The 20,797-nt window shown below is 44.6% G+C and overlaps 2 protein-coding genes across 2 annotated transcripts in view; both read left to right on the forward strand.

Moving 5' to 3' along the window:
* Positions 1-1,702: 1,702 nt before the first annotated feature.
* Positions 1,703-3,680, forward strand: LOC308160685 (uncharacterized protein; the record flags this gene model as incomplete). The annotated part of the gene is made up of 5 exons (XM_080534628.1): positions 1,703-1,839; positions 2,018-2,218; positions 2,581-2,846; positions 3,084-3,224; positions 3,472-3,680. The coding sequence occupies 5 exons, from the start codon at positions 1,703-1,705 to the stop codon at positions 3,678-3,680; spliced, it is 954 nt and encodes a 317-aa protein (XP_080390754.1).
* Positions 3,681-7,036: 3,356 nt separating this feature from the next.
* Positions 7,037-20,797, forward strand: part of LOC308160686 (protocadherin-23-like) — a gene marked incomplete at both ends in the record, with an annotated part of 73,220 nt that continues 59,459 nt past the window's right edge. Inside the window, 6 exon segments of the mRNA XM_080534629.1 lie at positions 7,037-7,381; positions 7,914-8,081; positions 16,647-16,709; positions 17,150-17,494; positions 18,743-18,851; positions 20,110-20,297. Of these exon segments, the coding sequence (XP_080390755.1) occupies positions 7,037-7,381; positions 7,914-8,081; positions 16,647-16,709; positions 17,150-17,494; positions 18,743-18,851; positions 20,110-20,297 (1,218 nt within the window).

The following is a 20,797-nucleotide window of genomic DNA, read 5'->3' on the forward strand; positions in this document are numbered from 1 at the left end:
CTCTCTTTCTCTCTCTCTCTCTCTCTCTCTCTCTCCTGTGCCATAGATACACGTCCTCATTAATTTGTCATTTGCATAATGAGGCTAAATTGATTAACATAATTTTACAAACCATTTATTTCGCATTTTTGCTCAATGCAATGGATTTTGGTCGGTAATTTAACACACACACACGCGCGCACGCGCACACACACACACACACACACACACACACACACACACACACACAATACACACACAATACACACGCATGGTTGCACTGTGTGTTAGGTCATCCTGAAGATGACGACCCTCTCTGACAGCAGCTACTGTGTACCTTCCACCAGACCCCCTGGCTTGTTATGATTCATACCAGAAAGGGGATACTTTAAGCGGGCACAAATTGACAGCCGACCGCGCTGTCCCTGGTTCAGCCACAGACCGAGGTTGACAGACACAATGACAACGCCTGCGCCTACGTTCTTTTTACGGAACATACATATTTCACAACCACTAGGATGCCTGCAAGTGGGGCGGTACAGTTGTATGGAATGATATCGATGTCACAAATACGCAGACTTGTATATTGACAGTTGTCGGTGCAAAACAGATTTGTAGACTTGCATATTCAGAGTTGAAGTTGCAAAAAAGATTTGTAGACTTGCATATTCAGAGTTGAAGTTGCAAAAAAGATTTGTACATGTTTACAACTGAGTATGCGCACATACAGATTTTTGACGCGAATGTCACGCTGTATGTAAGTATTGATGTCATAAATACGCAGACTTGTATATTGACAGTTGTCAAAGTCCAGTTAACAGTGAAAGAACTAGAAGCACTTTGTACACGTCCATTTTCCTCGCTTGTGTAGCCTCGAACACCGTTGCCTGTTGTAAACATAGTAGTTTCTGGTGGCAGGATATGACATTGGAGGGAACAGCAAACAGCTGCAGTGCGCATGATCATAGAAATCTCCGCGCATGATGACGTGACGAATACAAAAAGCTCCGTCTATCTCGTCCACACGTCAAAAATATACGGCGAATATACAGCGTTTTTAAACATCTTCACTCTGGCAGGCGTTTTTAAACATCTTCGTTTTCAGGGGGCAAAAACTCGTTTGCGTCTGGACGAACCCCCCAAAACGAATATAAAAATCCACGTTTATCAAAAAAACGTATAGGTGTGGACAGGGCCTAAGACCATTTACACCATAACGAAGCACAGCTGCCCTGCATCCTGCAATCAGGCGGATGGCCTCGTTAGCCTGACGCGCCACACCTGGGTCCCCTTACGGGAGGCACAGATAAGGAGGAGCGGAGAAGCCCCAAGGGGAGGAAGAGCGATGAATGGACAGCAGCGTATTGACTGGGTGAGAGCCGGTTTCCGGGCAAAGTGAAAAGAAGTAGAAGTAATAACAACGTATATCTACTGTCGCCACAATACATCCGGGGGGGGGGGGGCGTAGCCCGCAGAGAGACGGTGGAGAGAGAGGCCCCCAGTCACACGGAGAACTGAGAGAGAAGACCCCCGCTGAGCAGCGCCTGCCACTGGCCCCTGTCGGTCCTCCTACCTCCACAGACAGACACAGCGTCTCTGCATTGTCACAAAGTCCAGTTCTCCAACAATTGCCTACTTAAAGTCACTGCCAGGAGTAATAGAACACACATCTATTCAAGTATCGCTTCTGACAACTGGCCTGTTTAGTCTGGAGGACAGTAAAATGGCGCCCCATGTGATGCTGTCGTACCAGTGGGACGACCAGGCCCTGGTGAAGAGGGTCTACGACCGTCTGAAGGACGATGGCTTGCAGGTGTGGATGGACATAGAGGGAGGAGTGACAGGGAACATCAATGACTCGTGAGTACAGACGTTAACAGACGTTAGCAACGCATGAACCTGTTGTCACATATGGTAAATGTCACATTTTCTCAGTAATTGTTAATGGGTTGTATTTTGCAGATGTGCAATTGCCACAGATGTACAAAAATGACACATTTGTGTGTCTGTCTGTCTGTCCGTCCGTGTGCGTGGTCAGGATGGCGGCGGGTGTGGAGGAGGCAGCAGTCATCTGCCCGTTCCTGACTCCAGAGTACCAGGCCTCCCGTAGCTGTAAGAAGGAGCTGAGCTACGCAGACGCCAGGCAGGTCGCCATGGTGCCCGTCATGCTGACCAAGAACTGGGAGGCCAGTGAGTGGCTGGGCCTGATCACCGCTGGGCTCCTGTGGCTCGACTTCAGGTGAGAGGGGGGGGGGCGGTAGCCTAGAGGTTAGAGAGCCCGGCTAGCAATCGGAAGGTCGCTGGTTCGATCCCCGCCTCAGGAGGGAGGGTGTGACATCTTCAGGATGTCCGCCAGGCTCGTTCAGTTGTAAATAGTTATACATGTTTAAATCAAGGCTGGCGCCACCAAAATCCATCTAATGGCTGCTGGAATAGAGGATGTGAAAGGTAAACAGCTGAGCAGCACAGCACAGTCTGGTCAGTCCTAGGGCTTCATGTCCTGCTGCATTTATACAACGACTCTCCCCCAGGAAACTAAACCCCCTGACTGAGACTAGAAACACGCCACACCACCTGACTGAACCTCCTGTTTCTGTCCAGAAACGCAGAGAAGAGCGAGGATGACTTTGAGAGGCGTGTCCGCTCTCTGGAGGAGGAGATCCTGTTCAATGCTGGCCACCTCTTAACCCTGGAGGAGCCTGCCCCCAGTGGCCAGGACCAGAACCAAGACCAGGACCACTCAGACCAGCAGGAGGGACCCCCAACCCCACCGCCGTTACCCACACTAGCCAGGAGGCCTAGCCTGAAGAGGAAGCCTGGACGAGGGTTCCGACACGCTCTCTCACGCCTCTACCTCTGGGAGTCAGGTAAGACATGACGTGGCACATTGGTGCAATTACCATGGATACAGAGTATCAACAACACACAGATTACATTTTTGGCTTACCAACACATGGGGGAGGGGACCGGTTTCAGTTAATTTCAAGACTCCATTGGGGAGTTTGCCTTAGTAGTTGTGTCAAACGTGGGATAATTATTTACCTGTAGCATTAGCCTATTGAAACGTGTCTTCCGGTTTGTATGCATGGCTCTGGATCTCACAGGTGAGCAGAAGTTCCATCCAACCAGTGAGACCAGGAACACATTGGAGCTCCATGGCAACCCCGGTGCCAACGGTTGCTGGGAGGAGATCAAAGGAAACGGCTACAAACAGTACCGCAATGTCATCACCCACGGTTACCTGGGTAAGTCTTCAACGATCCTTGTTGGTGGTGAAACCTCCTCCTTAACAATAACACTTCAAATAAATAAAGACACGTTTGGTATTTTAGAAATGGATGTTTGTTTAATCATACCATAATTGACACCGTCAACAAAAAGACTAATTATCTATTGTATGTACAGTCGACTATTGTAGCAATATAAAAATGAACCTTTTTTAACCAAACATAACTTTGTTGTGAAGATGTTCTCTGCTCTTCTGCGTGACAGGGTTTGACCCCCAGGGGGACTGTGTGTACACCAAAGCCAGCGCGTACGTTGCGGAGGAGTGGCTACTACTAGTGGACCAGAGCGACCACAGCCATGAGAGAGCTGTCGTTATGAAGAACAAACATTCTGGAAGGTTCTTAGCTGTCCAAAATGGTGCCTTTGTTGGAGAAACGTCTTACACCGAAGACTGCAAATGGTACTTGGAATAGGCAGTACAGTCAAATATGACATAGTAGGCTACATACACATGTGAAAATAGAAATGCATATTGGTTCAATAAAATTATGCTCAATAAATCACTTGTTTTTGCAATTATAGTGTTTTGTGAATAAACTTCAAGTGGTACATTTCATCTTTTACTAACAGGAAGGGCACCTAGTTTGGGAAATCTTCAACAGAAATGACCAGAGACAAGTCTGATGTTGTATTCCATGACAGTGTATCAGAAACAACAATCTAGCGAGAACCCCCCCCCTCACCAGGGTGGCTTTCCTCCGTCTAGTCAGAAAGTACAAATACCTCAATTTCAATAGTTACGGTAATCCAGTGGTTTTGACTGATTTCACATCCACTGTAATATAGAAGTGTAAACATCAAGCCTTAAAGCAACCTGATAGATATAGGGATCCTCAATATTTGGAATGGAATGGAATGGACTTTATTTGTCATTGCTACAGTACAGGTACCAAACAACGAAATTTAGGAGGGGTGGCTCCCCTGGTGTTAGGAAAGGGAAAAAAAACACATTTTAGAAAAAGCATAAAAGCATAAAATCACAAGAAGGTAAGGAGCTGGTTTACATCAATAAAGGCTATGTACACAATCCACTGTACTATACTGCACAGATAGTCAACTAGGGTTGTCATATTGCACAAAAGTATTTTTTCACGTTATTTTAAAGTGTCACAGTTTGCAGGCTTGAAAATGTACATGTTTGTGCCTCAGCACTAGCTGCCATACAATCCGTCCGGACTGTCCTGGGCCCAGAACTTAGGCCTTTTCTGTGTTCAGGGCCTTGACGGCCCTGTGGTAGAAGCAGTCCTTCAGTCTGTTTGTCTTAGCGGCCGGGGTCCTGTACCTCCTGTTCGAGGGCAGCCTGACAAAGTGTACGTGCCCAGGGTTTACCAGACATGTGGGGGACACTAAGACATTCCTCCATGTGTGATATTGAATATGTGCTATATAAATAAATGTGCCTTTCCTTGCCTATGACTATTACAGATCATTTTCATGCAAGCGTAACACAGAAAAAATAAGGGGCGGTAGCAAGACTGGTTGTGGCTATGGGCAACGCTAAATAGATAGACATTGTATATATATGGACCTACAGTAAATATGAGATTAAACATTCAAACACGCCACCGGAGTATCAACAATTCAGGAAAAATAACCCATTAACTTTTGATTGGGTGGTCAGGACGCCTTGCATGTGTGGTGTGGATGTTGGAACTTAGCTTTTGTTTGTTTAATCTTTTTGTGTGTGCAATAATGTATGCAATACATGATGCCACAATAATGTGTTGATTGATGGTCATGAGCACAAGCTAATGAATGGACTTGTACATAGTCCTGTGCAATATAGGACATGCCACTGGAGGGCGACGTGTCCAAAGCCCATCAGTAAAGACAGACTCTATTTGTGTCCATCTGCAGACTAGTCTTGATTGATTGATTTATTTATTGGTATGTTTATTTCAAATATGTGCAAAAAAGATAAAGCAACAATAATGAATATAACAGAAAACAAACAAACAAATAATACACATATTCGAAAAGGAGTGGGAAGTACAATTTATTCAATCCCACCTCTTCTCCATAAATCATAAAGATGCTTCAATTTAATACAATGTCATTATATATACAAATACTGCGTACCCAAAATACAAATATCGTATTTACATACTTAATTACAGAAAAAAAAAGAAAACAAAGAATAAATAGTTAGGAACCCAAATGATAAATGATAATCACAATAACCCCTGTAAACACCTTGTTTACATACTAGTCCAAATACATACTGGATTCAGTGTTTTTATGGCACTGCAAAGAACATTTTTGACACAAATTTCTATGTTGTTCTATTTTCACTGACAATAAAACAAAAAGGGAAACATGAATATAATAACGTAGATTATTTATAATTTCATAACGGACCGTTGCATCCAGCTATTTTGTTGACTATCAAGGTGGCTACATGCATTATACAGTTCTGGAAATTAATAGACCACTGCACAATTATTAGTTTCTCTGTTTTTATTATTTATAGGTATATGTTTGAGTATAATGATTTATTGTATTCTCTAAACTACTGACATTTCTCCCAAATTCCAAATAAAAATATTTTGAGCATTTATTTTCAGAAAATGACAACATGGTCAAAATAACAAAAAAGATCCAGCGTTTTCAGACCTCGAATAATGCAACAACAACAAAAAAGTTGTTAAACAACACAATACTAATGTTTTAACTTAAGAAGAGTTCAGGAATCATTATTTGGTGGACAAACCCTGATTTTCAATCACAGCTTTCATGCGTCTTGGCATGCTCTCCACCGGTCTTTCACATTGCTGTTGGTGTTGGGTGACTTTATGCCACTCCTGGTGCAAAAATTCAAGCAGCTCTGCATTGTTTGATAGCTTGTGACCATCCATCTGGCTCTTAATCTCTTGATCACATTGCGCTGGCGATGACAGGGTCTTAATCTGGTGGTCCTCCCTCCACACCTTGATTGACCTGGTTGTGTTTGGAGCATTGTCCTGCTGGAAAAAACAATCCTCAGAGTTGGGGAACATTGTCAGAGCTCAAGCAGAAATTCTCTTCCAGGACAACCTTGATTCATGCGTCCTTCATAAAGAGAAATAATTAAATTGTAAAATAACACAACATACTGTATTTTTAAATATGTAATCGTTTTGAAACATATTCCAACTTGAGCCTTATTTTGTATCAATAATGTCAGGAAGTAACTAACATCATTACTTTGATTAGTTAATTGATTCACTTTCGATATCAAGGTACACATCTAATGTCCTATGTGAGCTAATTCCATCTATGGGAATCAAGGGCCGCGTTCGTAAAGTCGCCAGAGCGCACACTGGGTTCAACGTTATAAAGGAACCAAGTCATTTGATTGAACAAGAGGCAGTCACATGGACGCTCCGGCGCTCTCAGAGCGCATTTACGAACGCGGCCAAGGTCAGCAAGTGCGGTGAGTGGACAGTGAGCTCATGGTACTGCTGCCCTCCGGTGATTCAGAGCACTGTTCGAGAGAATTTAACTAGACCTTATTTACTATACGATGCATTTCAAAGACTTATGGACTGGATATTTGTTATATTTGGACGGACTTGTCCTTAAATTACCTTCTGGTGAGTTTGTTGAACGTTTTACGCGTTGGAGAGGTGAACTTTAATGAACCTTATCCCGGCACACGAAAATGTTCTGTCCGTGCACCTGCCCTCATTACGAAAAGTGGTCTGAAACGTGAGTATGTTCGATTAAGATTGGTTTTTAGAGATATGCACATTCAACTTAGATATGGAAGCTTAACATGTTGAAGGGAAAGATGAGTCTCCAAAACGCGGCGACGGTGCGTCAGCTCCTCGTCGCGTTGCTGTTATGTATGCCTCGGACATCGGCACAGGTGTACAACCTCAGCCTCTCCATTGAAGAGGGACTACCTACAAGAACCGTTGTCGGGGATCTACGAGCGGTGTTAGCGACGCCAGCGAGTGGATTTTTCATCTCGGAAAGCAGAGATTCTTCTGTGTTTAAAGATCTGGAGATAGACGGAAACACCGGGATTATTTCCACAGCCGTAGTGTTGGACAGAGAGAACAGAGACAATGTCGACCCGGCGTCGGGACTTGTCACCACGGCAGCGAGGTTGGACCGCGAGAGGGAGACGGAGGTGTTGTGTTTTTTCTTTCTTTCGAACACTTTATTTTTTTATTTTTATGATTTCAGTACATATGTAGGGTTGCAAAATTCCCGTAAATTTGGGAAGCTTTCCGATCATTTCCAAAGTTTCCATATTGACACCCATAGGGAAACTTTGGAAATTACCGGAAAGTTTCCCCAAACGTATGGGAATTTTGCAACCCTAAGTACATGACACACATACATACATTTACCTGAAACGAATCGTAAAAGATGAGCACAGTGTGATATCCAGGGGGGGGGGGTATTCCATCAACGTCATTAAAAGAAAATCCAGGCTTATTTTTGATAACTCTCGTGAGATTTATCAGAATAAGCCTGGATTTTTTCCTTTAGCAACGTTGATGGAATACCCCCCTGATCTTTTTTCCATTTGGGGTTGGGGGGGGGGGGGGGGGGGGCACACCAAACAGACACACAACACAGTGGGTCGCATCTGAAAAAAATCGGATACATTTCGATCTTTGAGTGTAACGTCCCTTTAATCCCTGCCAACTCACCAGGTACGGTTCCTGGTCGTGGCGGCGGACGGAGGGGGGCATGCCCTGTCGTCCACGGCGACGGTCACAGTCGCGGTGGCGGGCGTCAACGACAACGAGCCGGTGTTCCAACAGCAGCTCTACAGGGTGTCCATACCAGAGCACACACGGAGAGGCAGCTGCTTCCTCCAGGTACCCATGCTACATGCTACTCAGCAAATGAGGATTTTATAATCGGATCTCATTCAAACTGGCCTAAACCCTGGCCATGGGTTTGGTTTTAACACTAGAACAGCCACAAGGGGCCTGTGAATAAAGAAAAGTGTTATATCTTTGCACTCTATCAAATTTCAGGACCCTTCTTTCATGACTTTTCCTAGATATGTGCGTTCTATCACCCAGTATCCTTACATTTTCAAAATCACATCAGGATAAGCTAATATAAAGCTATTTTGCTGTTTTTCTGTGTAGGAAGTAGGCTAATTTACAAGCGGCCAACTAGTGGTCGTTGTGTGTAAATAGCAGCTTGAGCATTGTAAAGAGGGCGAGGCAGTTCTTTTAGTAGGTAAAAAAGGCACGGCTGTTTTCCAAGTAAAATGAATTGACACAATTATGTAACACTTGTTTCTATGGAATCTAGTTACCTCATTCACTCTGAAAGAAGTACCTCAACTTACACACACACACACACACACTTAAACACTCACACACCGCCTGAGGAGACAGACAGACGCATGCTGGCCCACTCTAGTCCTGCCTAGCCTAGCCTAGCCCCAGTGCTACGTTGTGTTGTTGTTGTTTGCGTCATATGACCGATCTGTCACCTGGCACCACCTCCTCTACCCTGGCACTGGCAGAGCCCGAGGACGATGACTCGCCACGTTACTGTCTGCATGGAGCAGTCAGAGGGAACGATGGGATGCCATTAGGGTTGCAAAATTGCTGTACGTTTGGGAAACTTTCTGATTAATTGTATGGAAAACCCTATGGAAACTTTGGAAATGATCAGTTTCCCAAATGTGAGGGAACTTTGCAACCCTATATATGCCATTGGGGGGGAAGAAGATGTCAGGTTTTTCCACCGCATTGCTTTCAACGAAACAAGTCATTTCAGATGAGTAATGATCTTGGAGGAAGGGAGCGAGGGAAGGAGGATGTTTCAGACAGGACCCACGGTCTAAAACAATACAAACCAAATACAGTTGTTGATTAGAGCCATCCGTCGCCGGCCATCAGAGAACACATGTCAGCGATTTAGTTTGGGATGGAAAAGTAATTACTAGCAGAGTGCATGTCCATGCACTTAACAGAGTGAGAGAGCAGCTTGGGCCCTCTAGAATGTCTTGATATTTGGTGGAATCCATTCTTCCTTGCACCCGCACAATATTGCCTGTGCCCCCAGCTGCTACACAACCCCAAAGTATAATGGCTCCATTCTTAACAGTTGGCAAGGTGTTCTTCTCTTTTTCAAATGCTTCACCCTTTTTTCTCCAAACATCCCATCTGTGGTTGTGTCCAAAAAGTTCCATTTTGGTTTCGTCAGTCCAAAGCACATTGTTCCAATAGGCTTCAGGTTTCTCATACTTGGAGTACGCATACTTCAGACACTTAATTTTGTGTTGAGGTCTTTAGGAAAGGCTGCTTTCTGGAAACTCTGCCATGTAGGTCTTTGTTGTTCAAGGTATGTGGGCCCTCTTGGGCCCTCTCACTAATTGGGGAAAGAGATTCCAGAGGAACAGAGAGTATAGTGAAATAGACTAAGGCCTCTTTCAGTTTTAATTTATCTAATTTACTAAGTAAATGGTGCGGGTAGACCCTGTTGAGGAAAAGATTAGACGCTTTCTCTAATGTGGTGCAGTCAGGCTAAGGATAGTCTTTACATCGCTCTAGGAGGATGCACTCAAAGGGAGTCTCCTTGAAGGTACGTTTGAAAGAGTGAACTTGTGAACCTGCATGTTTTCCATTCAATGCGTTACTGTGTAGGTCTCGTTAAAGCGCTGTGGTGCAGGAGGTAGAGCCGACGTCTAATGATGACAAGATCGGCGGTTCGAACCCCGGCTGGCCACATGTCGAGGTGTCCTTGGGCAAGACACTGAACCTTGCAATGGTAGCTTGCTGCCATTGGTGTGTGAATGTGTGTGTGAAGGGGTGAATGAGAGGCCATTGTAAAGCGCTTTGGAATAAGCCGTTATGTAAGTCAGTCCATTTCGATAAACAGTAAGTGGGCATGTTTGGTGCTCATTCCTGACTCATCCCTGAACCATTCTCAGACTTTGAACCCTCAGCTGTAAAGCACCTAATCGTCCCACGGCCCCATAAAGCCGGCCGGGATATCACCTTTATGGCAGGAGTCGGAGGGAAAGGCCACTCATCAAATGGCGGCCGGTCGGATTAATTCGTGTCATCTACAGGCAGGTGTTCTGGAACTCTCCCACAATCTCACACGCTATTGTTGGGAGTGTCACGATATGGTAAAGACAAACTGTTATAAACAATTATGAACTGGCATCAAAGTGGTTCGCCCCAGGTTCAAAGACAATCTTTATGGTGGTCTCTTGGCTCCTCTCTTTGTTTTTACAGTGTGGTGTGATGAGGTCATAATATGGACACCAACAGTATGGGATATGATATTATACATATACAGTTCTATTATAGCTGTATCTATTATACAGTACGAATGAGCATTTGTATTCTCCTCATGATATGTCTCTACTCAGACAGACAAATCCTTTTTTTAGATACACAGGCTACTATATATCTTATATACATCTACAGGCTTATACAGTGGGGTGCAAAAATGTGCACACCCCTGGTCAAAATGCTTTTTACAATTTATATCTAAGTGAAAAGAAGCAAACCTAACCTCTAAATGGTACAAAGTTAAACATGACACAAAAACAACTTTTTACAGTTTCAAAATAATAAAACAAGGAAAGCCTTGTGCAAAAGTTTGTGAACCCTGCTGTCAGCTAGTACTTTGTAACTCCTCCTCGGGCAACTATAACAGCTTGCAAACGCTTCCTGTAGCCTTCCTTTTTGGAATGTTTCCACATTCGTCCTGGCAGAAGCGTTTGCTTTCAATCACTTGGGCCCAGTAGTTCAAAACGTTTAATCTCAATCAGATCCGATCAGATTTTGAAATCCCATTTTTTGTGATCCAGGATCAGACAACTCGGCCAGGTTTTGTCCCAGTATTTCAATGCAATTCAGGATAGGATCACCCTGATCCAGATTCAGACTTTTCAAGATGACTAGATCCTTAATATCAGTGCTTTAATCCTACCGATCTCCATATAGTGGATATGAAAAATAATACAAGGAAGACAAGAGACCACATTGCAGAGACATCTGTAATGTCTAATTATTTGTTTAAATACATAAAGGACATCACATCATAATGGAGTACTGAAGAGGCGTTTTGCATGCCTCAACTATCTGAGAGTGGAACCCCAACGACCATGCCGCATAACACTGGCTTGTATTGTGCTACACAATATCCTGTCCATCGCAGAGTCCCCCTCTCTGACATCCATGATCCCCCAGAGCCCCTTGCACCTGCTGATGATCTCGGCCCACCTATGGATTTCCCTCTAAATGAGAGACTGAGTGGTGGTGCAATGCCAGACGCTATTGTCCGCAATTACTTTTGAAAGGTGATGACAGATGATGGAGTTTGTTTTAAAAATAATAATATTTTCTTTAATCTAAATTACATTTGTGATTGACAATCTTTGTTGTGATACTTTTATGAGCATAAACATTTATGTCATCAACATTTGGTTGAAAACAAAATAGGCCACCACAAACGTGACCACAGTTTTTGGATAACATTTATTTGCCCAAAATTGTGTATTATTTCAGTTAACAAACTTTGCCATCTTATTTATATTGAAACATATTTTTAAATAAATTGTATAGTACATTTTGCTCTGGTAATCCACTGGAAATTCACCCCTCTGGTGGGATCAAGATAATCCAGTTTTTTGGGATCAAACTGATCCCAATCCTGTGTTTTGAATATTTGATCCAGATTAAAGCTTGGATTTGATTTCCTGATCTGATCGGATATCAAAGTGATCCTAATCCTGTTTTTTGGTTTTGAATTTACCCAAAATCCAAATCTGATCCGATCCGATCGGGATTAACAGTTTTGAACTACTGGGCCTTGGAGATTAATTGTAACAGACATAGGGGTGCCCACATTTTTGCACCCCACTGTATACGTCTTATATACACCTCCATTAACATAAATATGCAATTTGAGCAGAAGTTTGTCAATGGAAGGTTTCCATGGTAAAGCCCCTTATACGGACCACTGCACCGTATGATAAGACGTAGCTGTATTAGATCGCTCTCTTATCACTGATGTAGATGTTGTATAAGCCCAGATAATGTTTGCCAAGTGCCATATATTTTGTAAGAAATAATTCGCTGGGCTGTTTCTGGTCTTGTCTGTGTCCATCACCAGATGACGGTGCCACCCCTGGTTGCTTACGGGTGTTAAAACCAGACTGGACAGCCCAGGCAGGGAGGGCTGATTCACAATTCTTGATTATCTTTATATGAGAATACAACACACATTGTAAGTGCCAAAGGGAGTGTGTGCGTGTGTGTCGTGTGTGTCGTGTGTGGTGGTGTGTGGGTGTGTGGGTGGGTGGGTGGGTGTGTGGGTGGGTGGGTGTGTGGGTGTGTGGGTGGGTGGGTGTGTGGGTGGGTGGGTGGGTGCGTGCGTGTGCGTGCGTGTGATCCTACATTCACCTCTTAGACGGTGTGGTCAAGGTGCACCACCTGGGTGTATCATTAACAGCCTAATGCCTTGATTAGGAGAGTTGCTCCTCCCTACGACAGCAGATCTGGAGGGACAGGGACCACGTCTGTATCAGCCCAGGGGTTAGGAGGAGGAGGGACAGGGACCACGTCTGTATCAGCCCAGGGGTTAGGAGGAGGAGGGACAGGGGCCACGTCTGTATCAGCCCAGGGGTTAGGAGGAGGAGGGACAGGGGCCACGTCTGTATCAGCCCAGGGGTTAGGAGGAGGAGGGACAGGGACCACGTCTGTATCAGCCCAGGGGTTAGGAGGAGGAGGGACAGGGGCCACGTCTGTATCAGCCCAGGGGGTTAGGAGGAAGCAGCAGCACATTAGGCCGATCTGTCCCGTCATTGTCAAAGCCTCTGGCTGACCAAATGGTCGGTGTTGCATCCTCAGATCTCAGATGCGAGTTCTTAATAATCAATAACTCCAAGTCAGCTTTGCTTGAAGTTCAATAGTCTGTTTTATTTCTTTCTTCTCAGCTACAATACAGATATGATACAGATATGATACAGATATGATACAGATATGATCAGATACACTTCAGATATTTAATTACCCCTAACTGCCTTTTACGAACCACACAGTTCCCAACTGGCTCAACCAAGAGAGAATCAAAACAATTACTCTTATTGGTTTAACATACACTGTTAAACTCTTAGTGGTTTATAATAACTGCATATGTCATTACGTATTTCAATACACCACAGTCAGGCCTCACTAAAAGTTTGTTTCTAGACATGGGAGGTGTTTGCACTGTGCTTTGCTTAGCGCTGTGATTCTTGTGATACTGCTTTTCTGTTCAACTCGAATCCCAAATTGATCCAACTCCCTAAACTATTGCGGAGATCTGTGAGGAACAGATTGGATGCGAGGAATATCATTGAAGCTCCACCTTGCCACCCGATTGGCCCGATGGAATATTGAATCTATTTTGACCCTAACGCTTACACTTCTCAGATCTTCTAGTGTCTAGAACAGGGGTCTCCAACCTTTTTTCATCCGAGAGCTACTTTGAAAAATGTTTAGTGACCGAGAGCTACTCATATCTTATTACTTACATTCATTCACATAACGTATCAAAACACTCATTCTTCATTAGCATGCTCTGTTTATGTCAATGTGTAAGCTCACTATAGTAGTAGCAGTATATTCTGTATCCATATATCAATGTATCACATCACCTCCATTCACATATCAAAAGCTTGTAATTGTATGGTCCACATGTGTGTAATAAGTGCATTCACCTTTTCTAGTCTTTTCAGTCAGAAAACATTAGTATTTATTTCTTCTTTTGTCTCTTTCAAAAAAATGTGTGCATGTGTATAATAAGTGCATTCACTCATTCCTACACTTGAGATGAATGTCACTGCATGGAGTCTACAAGATTGTGTATGCTGGAGTGTATCCACTTAGGTTCACTCTTATAGAGTAATTTAAATGCTCATCTGTCAGTCTTGTTCAGAAGTAGTAGATTTCATTACATTCATATAAAAAAAATCTGATTCTTAAAGGTATGTAGAGCCAAATAAAACAAATACTTTCAGGGCTGCTTGGTGAATATTCTTATAGTTTTCTGGGTCTACCAAGCTCCAGAAATGTTGTGAATGTTGCGATTGTAGCTGGACATTGTAGCTGGACTCATTATTCTCTATAACCTCCATCTCCATTTCTACAGGCTTGACACTGAACAGTTCAGCTATCTGCTCTCAGTGTTTCCCCTAGGTTTGCTGCCTTGGGGGGGGGGGGTGGCATGGACTGTGCCATAGTATGTGGTCTTGACTACCTGTCCACTTTCTCACCTGGTTCTTGCTCTCTCTCTTTGGTGTGCCAACACCGTCCTGCTCTCTCTCCTTCTCTCCCTCTCTATCCTCCTCTCTCCCTCTTTTGCTGTCAACCAAAAGGCAAACATAACAATCAGAGTATTTATCATTTAATAAGAGGTATACATTGATCCATATCAATTCATAACATAATTCTAATTGAATATTGGGTTGCTGAAAAATAAATTGTATATCCATCTATATAAAACAGACATTTCCAATGAGTGAGGGTTTGTTCCAATGCTTCAATCCACTGTCCATGTACTGTAAATATGCCATTATGGTATTACCATAAAGCCCAATTCTAGCAGAATAAGAAAGATTGTATCTACTTTAAGTAAAATAATAAAGTGCCTCCAGTTAGCTCTTTAGCTGGCAAGTGTGCAAGCAGACTAGCTCATCTCATCATCTCTGAGCTAGCTAGCTAGTTCTTTAACACTATTCACACCATGGAACTATAATCAGACACTAGTCACAATAATAACAACCTTTCTCTGTCAGAACACTCAGCAAGTATATTTGCTAACATTTCAACTTGCTTACTTTCTTCTACAGACATCTCACCCTGCAAAAACTCTCAGGTCTCGCGCGCGCACACTTGCGCAAAAAAACAACAACTATTCTCCAGCGCTGGTACAGCGCGAAGCGAAGTGTGGAGAGATAGGTCTGGCTATGCGAGACTACTGGCGGACTAATGTTACCAACGAGCTCATGGGCTTGCCACTCGCTGTATAAGCTACACTGCCTTGCTAACACCAAACTCTGCTTTAGCTCAGTCGCTAACTTTACCCCAGATACAGTAGTAGTCTACACTACGACGTATCACGTGACTACGTGTTGACAGGCGGTAGCAATTTGATTGACAGCTGATATCATTTTTTTGTGTTGGAGGGGGTGCGACATCAGTAAGGGATTGAAATTGGAAAAGGTTTCCAGGGTGAATTTATTAGGTTTTTTTCTTTTGGAAGGCTGCATCTTTTTTACTGGTAGCTCGCGAGCAACGTGTTGGAGACCCATGTTTTAAAGGGACCTTCATGGTAAATAGCGCTATTTTTAGAACTTGCCCTACGGGCGACTCACGTGGTCTCTGCGGGCGTGTTGGCTACCCCTGGTCTAGAAGATGGGGGGAGGGGGGTCAGGATCTAGGGGTCAATTTAAGAATGGAGTTTTGATGCTGTTGTTCTCCTCCATATCTTACCACCTCAAACAAACAATCATATCGGGAGTCTTTGCTTGGGTCTGAACCCATAAGAGGTTTGGGCAGAGGCAGACATCTCCTAGAAAAGGAGATTGACATTCCCAGACCTCAGACACACATAGGGCTTTCTCACCGCCAAGGAACCGTCTGGAACCGGCCAGCGCGTCCCGACTGAAAATAAATTGGTTCACCCAGCGTTGATGACGCGGATGGTTCCGGTTACACTGGTATGAACGCGGGCTGGTTTGCCAGACAGCACCAAGGTTCAGAGGTTTCAGAACGTGAGCGGGAATGGTTCCGTGGCGGTGTGAAAGCCCTAACAGACATGCCTTCCTCTCAAAAGGTATAAAGTGCATTAGACACTCCATACACACACACTCCATACACACACTCCACACACACACACTCCATACACACACACTCCATATGCACACAATCACACACTCCATACACACACACTCCATACACACACAATCACACACTCCACACACACACAATCACACACACACAATCACACACACTCCATACACACACAATCACACAATCACACACTCCATACACACACAAACACACACTCCACACACACACAATCACATACTCCATACACACACACACTCCATACATACACACTCCATACACACACACTCCATACACACACTCCATACACACACTCCATACACACACTCCATACACACACACTCCATACACACACTCCACACACGCACTCCATACACACACTCCACACACACACTCCATACACACACACAATCACAGATTACTTGAGTTCCTGGTGGCGGCTGGTTGAAGGCTCAGGGGTGTCATGTCTTTGTTGAAGGCTCAGGGGTGTCATGTCTTTGTTGACAAGGCCAGTGTCCATCCCTCTACGGAGCCTGTAACGGACACGTTCCACTATCTGTGGCGGTGTAGGTACCCAAGTTGAACAGTTGTCTGAATTTGAACGGGGTCCTGCCGTTACTGATGCGTATCACCGTACGATTGGCTGTGATGACATAACACATTATGATTGGCTGCAGAGCCATAAACGGAAGCCATCTGGGTTATAGGAGCGGGCTAGTTTGCTTACGTCGTCAGCATTAGGGTTAAGGTTAGGGTTAAGGGTTAGGGTGGAGTTCACATTGACATTGTTTGCTAACATTAGCAAACTAGCCCAAATGGCTTCCGTTTACAGCTCTGCAACCAATCATAATGTGTTACGTCATCACAGCCAATCATAGGGTGATGCGTCATCAGTAATGGCAGGACCCCCTTCAAATTCTGACAACCGTTCAAATTCAGTACCTACACCGGCCGTTTCACCTTCATGTTCCACTCTCTCCGGGCTTCGATACCGAGTGATGCGTCGAAATAACAATAGTGTGTTTTTAGGAGCAGAGCAAGCCGGATCGTTAACGTTTTTGACCCCCACCCAGGTGAGGGCCCACCGCAGTCGCTCCACCCACCACCCGGACCCCGGCCTCTCCTACTCCCTGGAGGCCGAACCGGGATTCCCCCCTCCACCTTTCAGGATCCACCCTGACAGCGGGTGGCTGTCTCTCTCCCGGGGTCTGGACCACGAGACGGAGCCCATGTACCGGTTCAAAGTCCAGGCTACCCTAGTGAACCCTATGGCTGTGGATGCTGGCGGTAGCCACCAGGCTAGCATCGCTAACGCCACCGCCACCGTGGTAGTGCTGGTCCTGGATGAGAAGGACCACGCTCCGGTGTTCTCCAGCCAGGCCTACTTCTTCACGGCCCAGGAAGGACCCTCGCCCCAGGTACGAGGAGAAGGAACGCTCTTAACAACCTCATGCTTATTGTAACCAGGGAGTAGCTGAAAGGACTGTAGAACTTAGGAAGGGGCTGGTTATCTAACTAACTCTGAGCTAAATAGGCAGTGTAGGAGGATACAGGCAGGGGGCGCCAGCAAACCGTTAGACTAGCAGTTACTATCGTTAGCATTAGCATGGGAATTAGCATTAGCATTAGCATTGGAATTAGCATTAGCATTAGCCTTGGAATTAGCATTAGCCTTCGCATACAAACAACTAAACACACGGTAACGGTATCCCATATGAACAACACATTTATTTACATAACTGATGTATACATCCCCAGATATATACATTCCCTCCCCGCCGGCCACACACACACTCAATCACTCACTCATAGTATCTGGCCTGAACAGGCTTATAGTCCCGGACTGTGGTGCGCGTTGAGGCCTGGTTGGATGGCATGTGCGTCGAGGAAGGTAGCAGACAAAAGGGGGGGGTGACGTAGCAACGCGGAGGGAAAGGGCCTTCTTCGTAGTCCGCGCCGAGGGGTGAAGGGCTCAGGTCCGGGTGGTCCACGTCGAAGCTCCGATGGAGTCAGCGTTCGGTCGCAGTCCGCTAGTGGAGGCGACGGTTCTGTCCAGTTTGGCGTCTCGCTTGGTCCAACGTTTAACAGCCGGCTGCTGGCAAGGCTGTCTAACGGGAACACAACTAAACGGGCTATAACAGTTCTGAACTCGATAATCACTCTTGGTCTTCAGCTGCAGCACGGTGTGCGTGTTACTGAATCCGCCATCTTAGATTGACTTCTCGTTACTCTCTCTCGTTTGGTCTCTCTCGTTCTGATTCTCATCACACACTGACACTCTGAGCACTTCCGTTCCTATATATACACCACCGAACCTAGCATCCGGGTCACGGACACACCCCGGATATACCACGTCATCAAACATATACATAAACATTACAATAACAATACATACACTTCACGAAACGTATATGAATAGTATAGAAAATAACAAAGGAAATAACTGGGGCAAAATAGGGCTGGTTTGGGGAAACTAAACTGGCTCTAAACTGTGGGCCTTCACAACACTTATCTAATGCTAATGCTATCATTGACTTGATGGCGCCCAATGCAAAGCTACATGGTCATTTTGACTATGGCCTGTGTGTGTGTGTGTGTGTGTGTGTGCGTGGAGTCGGCCCACCGTTGTCATACCGTCGCTGTACCCTCTCTTCCTCTCCCCTCAGGGCCCGGTCGGCACAGTGACGGCAGCGGATAAAGACTCTGGGAAGAACGCCCGGCTGTCCTACCTCCTGCTGTCCGACGACAAGCACTTCCGCATCGACGCCCAAACAGGTGAGAGAGAGATTTATTGCAAAGTTGGAGAGATTGGCGGTTCGAACCCCGGGCTGGCCACATGTCGAAGTGTCCTCGGGCAAGACACTGAACCCCAAATTGCAACCAGTGAGCGGGCCGGCGCCTTGCATGGCAGCTTGCCGCCATTGGTGTGTGGATGTGTGTGTGAATGGGTGAATGAGAGGCCGTTGTAAAGCGCTTTGGAATAAGGCTATATAAGTCAGTCTATAGAAGTCAGTCTGTATAAGTCAGTCCTATATCAGTCAGTGTATACAAGTCAGTGTAAGTTAATCTGTATAAGTCAGTCTGTATAAGTCAGTCTATATAAGTCAGTCTATACAAGTCAGTCTATATAAGTCAGTCTGTATAAGTCAGTCTGTATAAGTCATCTATATAAGTCATCTATATAAGTCAGTCTGTATAAGTCAGTGTGTATAAGTCATCTATATAAGTCATCTATATAAGTCAGTCTGTATAAGTCAGTCTATATAAGTCAGTCTGTATAAGTCATCTATATACGTCATCTATATAAGTCAGTCTGTATAAGTCATCTATATAAGTCATCTATATAAGTCAGTCTGTATAAGTCAGTCTATATAAATCAGTCTGTATAAGTCATCTATATAAGTCAGTCTATATAAGTCATCTATATAAGTCAGTCTATATAAGTCATCTATATAAATCAGTCTGTTTAAGTCATCTATATAAGTCAGTCTATATAAGTCAGTCAGTCTGTATAAGTCAGTATGTATAAGTCATCTATATAAGTCAGTCTGTATAAGTCATCTATATAAGTCATCTATATAAGTCATCTATATAAGTCAGTCTGTATAAGTCAGTCTGTATAAGTCAGTCTATATAAGTCATCTATATAAGTCAGTCTCTATAAGTCAGTCTGTATAAGTCAGTATGTATAAGTCATCTATATAAGTCAGTCTATATAAGTCAGTCTGTATAAGTACTCTATACAAGTCATCTATATAAGTCATCTATATAAGTCATCTATACAAGTCATCTATATAAGTCATCTATATAAGTCTGTCTGTATAAGTCAGTATGTATAAGTGATCTATATAAGTCAGTCTATATAAGTCAGTCTATATAAGTCAGTCTATATAAGTCAGTCTATATAAGTCAGTCTGTATAAGTCAGTCCATTTACCATTTACCATTAATTCTTCAACACCTACTTTAACAGATGGCAACATTTCTCTCGCTCTCCCCTTTATCAACAACCCCCCCCGCCCCCCTCCCCGTAGGTGAGATAACCGCCAGGGTTCCTCTGGACCGGGAGCAGCACAGCCAGCACGTCCTGAAGGTGCTGGTGACGGACCAGGGGCACCCCCGCCTCAACGCCACCACCGCGGTCCACGTCCTGGTCAGAGACCTCAACGACAACCCTCCGCACTTCACACACCTGCCCTCCGGCAAGGAGCTCAACCTCCAGGTAGCTACACACGCTAACAGGCCTGGTAGCTACACACACTAACACACATGGTAGCTACACACGCTAACAGGCCTGGTAGCTACACACACTAACACACATGGTAGCTACACACACTAACAGGCCTGGTAACTACACACGCTAACACACATGGTAGCTACACACGCTAACAGGCCTGGTAGCTACACACACTAACACACATGGTAGCTACACACGCTAACAGGCCTGGTAGCTACACACACTAACACACATGGTAGCTACACACACTAACAGGCCTGGTAACTACACACGCTAACACACATGGTAGCTACACACACTAACACATATGGTAGCTACACACACTAACACATATGGTAGCTACACACACTAAACACATGGTAACTACACACACTAACACACATGGTAGCTACACACACTAAACACACATGGTAGCTACACACACTAACACACATGGTAACTACACACACTAACACACACTTACACACACTAACACACACTAACAC

Source organism: Nansenia antarctica, assembly GCF_963989245.1.
Source record: "Nansenia antarctica genome assembly, chromosome: 6".
Taxonomy (NCBI): Eukaryota; Metazoa; Chordata; class Actinopteri; order Argentiniformes; family Microstomatidae; genus Nansenia; species Nansenia antarctica.